This window comes from Chiloscyllium plagiosum, chromosome 2 (assembly GCF_004010195.1).
Source record: "Chiloscyllium plagiosum isolate BGI_BamShark_2017 chromosome 2, ASM401019v2, whole genome shotgun sequence".
Taxonomy (NCBI): domain Eukaryota; kingdom Metazoa; phylum Chordata; class Chondrichthyes; order Orectolobiformes; family Hemiscylliidae; genus Chiloscyllium; species Chiloscyllium plagiosum.
The window spans coordinates 81,870,121-81,879,119 of NC_057711.1; the positions used below are offsets into that span (position 1 = coordinate 81,870,121).

Below are 8,999 nucleotides of genomic sequence, written 5' to 3' on the forward strand. Positions count from 1 at the left end.
TCGGGGGTGGGGAAATGATGTGAGTGCAGGGACAGAGATGAGAGGTGAAAGTGGAGTTGTGGGCACAAGGACAGAGGTGAGAGGTGAGCTGTGGGCACAGGGATGGAGGTGGGGGGGGGGGGGGGAAAGAGGGGGAGGGTGTGGGTGCAGGGACGGAGGTCTGTTACATCAAGTATAACAAGGAGGTGATGCTGCACCTCTACAAATCATTCATTAGATCACATTTGGAGTATTGTGTTTAGTTCTGAATACCTCATTTAAAGCAGCCCTGGAGAGTTTGCAAAGAATATTTACTAGAATGATACCCGGAATTAGGGATTTTAGATAGAAGGCAAAATTCGATAAACTATGCTTATTCTCCTTGGAACAGAGAAGATAAAGAGGTGACCTTATTAAAGTATTTAAATATTACGAACAATTTTGACAGGATAAAAGAGGATATTTTGTTTCCACTAGTTGGTAGGTGCATGTCTAGGGGTCACAATTTCAAGACTGTCGGCAAGAGAGTGAGAAGTGAAATGAGAAAAATCTTCTTCACTCAGTAGTTAGGATTTGAAATACACTGCCTGGGAGAATGATGGAAGCAGAGTCAATAGTTGGTTACAAAAGAGAGCTGGATGTATATTTGAAAGTGAAGTTAGAGAGTTACAGAGATAGGGGTAGAGAATTTGTGCTGCAGACGTTTCGTTCCGTCTAGGTGACATCCTCAGTGCTTGGGAGCCCCCTGTGAAGCGCTTCTGTGATCTTTCCTCCGGCATAACCACTATAAATGGCGGAGGAAACATCACAGAAGCGCTTCACAGTAGGCTCCCAAGCACTGAGGATGTCACCTAGACAGGGGACGAAACGTCTGCAACACAAATTCCCAGCTCGGCGAACAGAACCACAACAACGAGCACCCGAGCTACAAATCTTCGCACAAACTTTGAATAGGGGTAGAGAATTGTGTGAGCTGGGCAGCTCTAGCAGGAACCGGTACAGACAAGATGGGTTAAACAATCCCTTTTGCACTGCAAATTTCTATGACTCTATGATGACCTGGGCTCCCTCAGTATTGAGGATGGGAACATTTGTGAAGCCTCCTCCTCCAGTGAGTAGTTTACTTATCCACATGGTAGTGCTCATGTGTTAATTTCCTTTACTATTTGGGGCACCATTTCATATTAGAATTAGATTTTATTGTCATGTATTCTGTCTGGCTGTATCACTACCTTGTATGGCAACTGTACCGTTCAAGATCGGAGACGGTTACAGAGAGTGGTGAACTCAGCCCGGACAATCACAAAGGCCAACCTCCCATCTATAGAATCTATCTACCAGGCCCGCTGTCAAGGAAAGGCTGCCAGTATTCTTAAAGACCTATCCCACCCTGGCAATGTTTTTCTACAACCTCCATCATTGGTGAGAAAGTACAGAAGCCTGAAGCACCAGCCGGTTTAGTAACAGTTTCTACCCCACTGTTGTTAGAATACTGAATGGACTCACAAACTCTTAACATTCACCTGTACCTGTGTTTTTGTTTTTGCCACTGTTTACCTATTATCTACTATCTATGTTACTTAACTCTGATCTGCCTGTGTTGCTCACAAGACAAAGCTTTTCACTGTGCCTCGATACACATAACAATAAATTCAATTGAATTAAATTCCCTTCAAGTATTGGAATATAGGAGTACAGAGAAGAGTCTATGTTACTTAACTCTGATCTGCCTGTGTTGCTCACAAGACAAAGCTTTTCACTGTGCCTCGATACACATGACAAATTCAATTGAATTAAATTCCCTTCAAGTATTGGAATATAGGAGTACAGAGAAGAGTGTATAAATTGCCATTCTCCGGCTCCATCTTTGTTACAAGACCAAGAAAAAGCAGCAGAAATAAAAGAAAGCCAAAAGCTAACAAGGTAAAGATCTTAAAATCTATGTCTAACTCCATAAAGGTGTTAGAAACGCTCAGCCACTGATGCAAGGACCCAGGCTGAGCCATGGCCTGAAGTCTAGGCCAACCAGCCTGTCTCGAAGCAATCACTGGAGGAGCTGCATTGGCTGCCTGCAATCGACAGGAGGCTGCTATTATTCAGCACATGGCCCCTTCTCATGCCGTGCTGAAGCTGCTCATTAACCTACTGCAAAAGGCTAAAGAAAAGAAAAAACAGCGAAAGTATTTTTAGAAAGCAGATGGGAGTATACGAGCCCTGGACTCAGGAGTGTGCACACAGTCCTGTTACTCTGCAGCTATGTTGGAGAACCTGTGAAGTGCGACGGGTATCTTCTGATTGTACATTTTGTACACAAAAAAAATCCAGCAAAAGTTGATCATATGGTCCCATCGAGCCTGTTCTACCACTGAATACGTGACCTTGGGTTTTGATTGCACTTTCTATTTCCTGAGAGTTCATAAGTCAATCACATTGAAAATTCACAAACAGTGAAGAAATCAGTTTAACAACTACTTGTAATGCTAATCTGCATTCAGAAAGTAACAAGCAATAATTATTAACCAAGTGTTTTTATGAATCAAGGAGCTGAAAAAGACAAACACATCTTACCGATGGTTTAGAGTTTAATGATTGAGATCCTTCAGTGCACAGTGACTGTAGCATTTTATCCTCTTACTGCATTCACAAATTCAGCATCTGACATAAAACCACTGTTGGCGAAGATTGAGTGAAACAGAAATGAATACCAAATTTAATGCTACAGAAAGAAGACAGCATAAAGTATTAAGATACCAAGAGGGAATCATCAGGCATCATACTTCATGTTTTAAAGTTGGAAACAGCTGACTTATGTGGTGTATTAACAACTACTGCAACTTCAAAAATAATCTGAAGAAGTATCTCAGTCACCACAGTAACACACAAATCAGACTACTGTCCCTTACCTTGTATCTAAAATCCCTAATTCCTGGTATCATTCTAGTAATTTTTTTTTGCATACTCTCCAGGGCTTCTTTAAATGATGTTAAAAATCACAACACCAGGTTATAGTCCAACAGATTTAATTGGAAGCACTAGCTTTCAGAGCCCTGCTCCTTCATCAAGCAGCGCTCCGAAAGCTAGTGCTTCCAATTAAACCTATTGGACTAAAACCTGGCGTTGTGTGCTTTTTAACTTTGTACACTCCAGTCCAACACCAGCATCTCCAAATCATGACTACCATTGACACTTCTTTAGAGCCCTGCTCCTTCATCAAGCAGCGCTCCGAAAGCTAGTGCTTCCAATTAAACCTATTGGGACTAAAACCTGGCGTTGTGTGCTTTTTAACTTTGTACACTCCAGTCCAACACCGGCATCTCCAAATCATGACTACCATTGACACTTCTTTAAATGAGGTACCCAGAACTGAACACAATACACCAAATATCATCTAATGAATGATTTGTAGAGGTGCAGACTCACTTCCTTGTTATAGTCGATGTAACCGATCTCACCTTTGTCCCTGTGCCCACAGCACCACCCTCACCTCCATCCCTATGCCCACATCTCCCCACTTACCTCCATCCCTGTGCCCACACCTCCCTCCTCACCTTGGAGAATGGTTGAGTAAGTTTGTCAAAACAAATGGAGGTTAATGCTATGATAAGGTCCACGTCTGTCATAACCTCAAACAGAAATTCATAAAGTATTAGCCTGGACAGTTTGAAATTCAATAATTTTATTTTTACACAGTCTTGTTTTCTTTTAACACCTTAAGTAGGTGTTTAGAATTAAAATTGTATCATGGGAGAGGAATGTGATGTCGGGGTGATAGAGGAATGGGCAAGGATATTCCAGAGGGAACTGTCCCTTCAGAATACTGACAGAGGAAAGTATATTTGGTGGTACCTTTCCATTTGATTGTACGAGCTGTAATAATTGCCATTTTACCTCCACCATCCTCACTGTTCAAGTGCCCAAACACCACTTCCAGATGAAGCAGCAATTTACTTGTACTTCGATCAATATGGTTTACTGTATTCACTGTTCCCAATGTAGTTCTTCAACACTGATAAAGTAAAACTGGTTGAGCATTTTGCCAAACACTCCACTCAGCATAATCTTGGCCTTCTGGTCAGTTGTCATTTAATACATCATCTTGTGTAATGCTCATATTTCTGTCCTGCATTGTTCCAGTGAAACACAAAGCAAGCCACAGCAACACCACCTCATTTTCTGCTTAAGATCTTTATAGCCTTCTGGATTCATGTTCAACAACTTCTGGTGGTGGAGGGAGTAGATGTTTGTGGATGTGGTGTTAGTCAAGCAGGCTTCTTTGTTCAAGCTTGAGTGGTTTTGGAGCTGCACTCACTGAGGCAAACGGGACGTATTTCATCATACTCTGACTTCTGCCTTGTAGATGGTGGACAGGTTTTGGGGAGTCAGGAGGTGAGTTGTCCACTGCAGTATTCCTAGCCTTTGACCTGTTGTTGCTGCCACTGTATTTATATACAGACAAAAAAAACTGCAGATGCTGGAATCCAAAGTAGACGAGGTGGAGGCTGGGAGAACACAGCAAGCCAGGCAGCATCGGGAAGTGGAGAAGTCAATGTTTCAGGTGTAAGCCTTCTTCAAGACTGGGGTGGGTGTAAGGGGAGCTAGATAAAGGGGGTTGGGGGGCCAGGGTGGTGAGGTGGGGATAGATGAATACAGATAGAGGGTACGACCTGGTTGGTCAATGGAAGGAATAAATCAGGTTGGTGGCTGGAAGGAAGGGTCGATGAGAGGAATGGAAGGGAGGGGGAGAGGGTATGAAAGGAGTCAGGTGCTGGGAAGGGAGGTTATTTGAAATTGGAGAACTCAATGGTGACACTTTACTAGATTGGATTACTTAGTGTGGAAACAGGCCCTTCGGCCCAACAAGTCCACACCGACCCTCCAAAGAGCAACCCGTCCAGACCCATTCCCTTCACCTAACACTACTGGCAATTTAGCATGGCCAATTGACCTAACCTATACATTTTTGGACTGTGGGAGGAAACCCACGCAGACATGGGGAGAATATGCAAACTTCACACAGACAGCCTGAGGCTGGAATTGAACCTGGGTCTCTGGTGCTGTGAGGTAGCAGTGCTAACCACTGTGCCAACATGCTGCCCTCTGGGCTGTAGGCTGCCCAGGCGAAAGATGAAATGTTGTTCCTCCAGTTTGTGGTCTGATTCATTGTGGCAATGGAAGAGGCCAAGGATGGTCATGTTGGAAAGGGAATGGGAAGGGGATTTAAGTGGCAGAGACTGGGAGGTTAAGTTGGCCCCTGCAGACCCAGCTGAGATGCTTGGTGAAATGCTCCTTAGCTTACATTTGGTCTCCCCAATGTAGAGAAGACCACATCGAGAGCACAGAATACAGTAAACTAGGTTGGAGGAGAGGCAGCTGAACCTCTATTTATATGGCTAGTCCAGTTCGGTTTCTTGTCAATAGTAATCCTCAGAATGTTGATAGTGGGGGATTCAGCAATGGTAAATGTTAAGGGGAGACAGTTAGATTGTCTTTTAATTTAGATAGTGATTGCCTGGCATTTGTGTAGCACTTGTGACTCCTCTTCCCCACCTTCCCACCCACCCCGCCACCCACCAGCCAAACAAGGCCTGACTCCCCCACACCTAATCAGGCTTAAGAAACTCAGTAGGTGTGGCAGCACCTGAGGAGAACAGAAACAGAGTTAATGATTTGAATCCAGTATAACTGTTTTTCAGAACACTCCTGACTTGTCCCTTGTTTATTTTGCACTCGGTAGAAAGGACTAATTATTTCCCTCTTGCACATTAAATTTACACCCAGTTTCTCTCTCTCTCTCTCTCTTCTTTCTCCATTATTAACAGTCCCTATGTCTTTTTGCACTGGGCCCATCTACACTATCTGCCCTCTTGATCCTCCTCTGCCTCAGTCAAAAGTATCAAAAAGAAACATTTTTCCAACACTTTTCAATCCTAAAAGACAATCATGCCAGATTCAAAACATTAACTCTGTTTCTCTCTCCACAAATATTGCCAGACCTGCTGAGTTTCTCCAGCATGTTCCATTTTTGTTATCCTTAACTTGCTTAGATAGTGATGGTTAACCCTTGCCATTGTTCGAACCCTTCCTCCTCACTGGAAAACATATTTCCTGTGAGCCATGAACTATTTTCTTAAACATCTGTCATTGTTCCTCAACCAGCTTTGCTGCCAACCTCCTGCTCCAGTCCATTCCAGCTGAAAATGTGTTGCTGGAAAAGTGCAGCAGGTCAGGCAGCATCCAAGGAACAGGAGAATTGACGTTTCGGGCATAAGCCCTTCTTCAGGAATGATTCCTGAAGAAGGGCTTATGCCCAAAACGTCGATTCTCCTGTTCCTTGGATGCTGCCTGACCTACTGCGCTTTTCCAGCAACACATTTTCAGCTCTGATCTCCAGCATCTGCAGTCCTCACTTTCTCCAGTCCATTCCAGCCAACTCTATCAATTGTTCTGACTTAAGTTGAGCTCAATTGTTTCCAACCCATGTTCCTCCCTTCAAAACTGAACACTAAATTCCACCACTATTTGAGGGTGACATCATTCATTAAAATTGCCTCATTACATATTACCAGATGCAAAATTAGCCTGATCCCTAGTTGGATCCACAACATATTATTCTGGGAAACGGTCTCAGATACAATCTATAGGTGGTTACTCATGACTTCCTCTGCAATCTGATTATCCCAATCTATACAAAGATTAAAGTACTGCCTTTATTACATGCTCTCATTGTCTCCTGATTTAGATTCAGTCCCATCATATACCTACTGTTTGGAGGCTACTTCTACCAGTGTCTTCCTTCTCTTTTTAATTTCTTACCTCCACTGTACAGATTCTACATCTTCTGATTCAAGATCATTTTTGCCATTACACGTATTCCAACCTGCATTAACAACAACTCCATCACCCTTTTCTTCCTGCCTGTCCTTTTGAAAAGTCATAGGCCCCAAACATTTGGTTCCCAGCTTTGATTTTCTTGAAACCAAGTCTCCAAATGGCTTTAAGATTATACCCAGTAAGCTGCAGGTGAACAGTTAATTCATCAATTTTATTCTGAACACCACATACATTCAAGAAAAGAGGCATTAATTTTGTCTTTTTATCATTCCTTCCCCCCTCCCCACTTTGACTCTAATTACCACTCAGTTTACATACTTTCTCCCTACTTGTCCTACTTTGGTTTTATTATCCAAATAGCTGTCCTGTAATTCTGCCATAATTCTTGCTTTTAAAATCTACATTTCTCCTCTTCCATCCTTCCCCACCTCTGATTTATATAAAACATTGTCTACAACTTTACTATACAAAAAAAGTTCAGTTATGTGCTAAGCCATTTCTACATTAGTGTACACTCAAGTCGCTCTCCTGCACTTCCTTTCATATGGTCATGCTGGCACCTTCCTATCAAACTGAATCCTAGTCTTGATTAGATTATCAGTTACAGTGTGGAAACAGGCCCTTCGGGCCAACAAATCCACACCGACCCGCCGAAGCGCAACCCACCCAGAACCATTCCCTACATTTACCCCTTCACCTAACACTAGGGCAATTTAGCATGGCCAATTCACCTAACCTGCACATTTTTGGACTGTGGGAGGAAACCCACGCAGACACGGGGAGAATGTGCAAACTCCACACAGTGAGGCGGGAATTGAACCCGGATCTCTAGCGCTGTGTTCTCCGAATGAACCTTCAGCCACCACTTCCCCGCTGTGATCCTTTTGAAGCTCTACACCATCCACCTCACAGTTCCAAGTGTGGTGTTACCTGCAAACGCGGAACCCGTGCCCTGTACACCGAAGCCTGGCTCTTGAATACACATATCAGGGAGAGAGCAGGAGTCCCTCTCTGCACAGCACCCCGCAGCGAGACACGCTACCGGCTCCACGTGACCCTGTGTATCCAGCCGTTTCCATGGCTGCGGGCACGTGGTACCCCCCGGGAGTTCCGTGAAGGGGCGGGGAAGCTGCTATCTCTTTATTACGGCTCTTCATTAGGTAAGGCGTTCCCTTTCGATAAAAGAGTTTATTCCAGGAGGTGAGGAGCTGGGCTCGCCGCCTCCTGACAATAAAATGATCACCAGTGTGTAATCTGTTGTCTATAGGAGTTAAATGCAGTTATCTCATAGTCAGCCATTGTTTCAGAGTAATAAACGGTGGCTGATAATCTGTGTGCATCCAATATCATTCGGTTTAACATGACTTATTCTTCTCAAATCACCGTCGGCTCGACTTACCCCAGTGAGCCTCTCCCCAGCGATAATTACTCTGCTGGAACAGACACTGCTCATTCCCTAGAACTGACCGTTATACTTACCTGAACAGGGCTATTCAAGCACAGAGGACTCGGCCAGGGCCATTACTGTTGATTTGCCTCACCAGGTAGGCTCCAGAAGCCAAATCTGCTATTTCCAAGAGTACATACTTTTCTAGATGTTGGAACAAGGAAGACGAGGCAACTATAACAAAGCGACGCCTAGATTTACAGACCAGTATGCTGGGCGAGGGGGATATTGAGAAGCTGAGAGGGGATGACAGGGTACCTGTGAGTTCGTGGAGCTGAGTGTGAGGAAATGAGAACGTGCATAGGGGGGAGCCTTAGCCTGTGAATCCTCCTCGTTTTTGCTGGCTGCTGAAGTTTTGCTTCTTGCTGTGTGGACATTCATTGTAAGAACTGTTGCTAGTTCAAGCAGTAGCAGGAGAGATGTAGATGAGCTGGAATCAAGGGTGTACCCAAATGGATGTTCGGCCAGTAACGGGGGGTAATTAATTTGTGGACAAGTCACCGGTTAGTGATCGCAAAGGCCTTCTGTCTGGCAACAGTCATAGAATAGTACAGAGCTGGAAAAGCGCAGCAGGTCAGGCAGCATCCAAGGAGCAGGAGAATCGACGTTTCAGGCATAAGCCTTTCTTCAGGAATGAGGAAGGTGTGCCAAGCAGGCTAAGATAAAAGGTAGGGAGGAGGGACTTGGGGGAGGGGCGTTGGAAATGCGATAGGTGGAAGGAGGTTAAGGTGAGGGTGATAGG

General features: G+C 44.2%; 1 protein-coding gene across 2 annotated transcripts in view; it reads right to left on the reverse strand.

The window, feature by feature from the left end:
* Positions 1-7,875, reverse strand: part of LOC122561225 — a 151,033-nt gene extending 143,158 nt beyond the window's left edge. The window contains exons 1-2 of one of the 2 annotated variants that reach the window (XM_043712838.1): positions 7,741-7,871; positions 2,548-2,648 (exon numbers count right to left, since the gene is read on the reverse strand). In XM_043712838.1, the coding sequence (XP_043568773.1) occupies positions 2,548-2,601 (54 nt within the window). In that variant the 5' untranslated portion in view covers positions 2,602-2,648; positions 7,741-7,871. Of the gene's footprint in view, positions 1-2,547; positions 2,649-7,740 lie in introns of both variants that reach the window. The other variant, XM_043712843.1, reaches the window with a different exon arrangement.
* Positions 7,876-8,999: the final 1,124 nt, after the last annotated feature.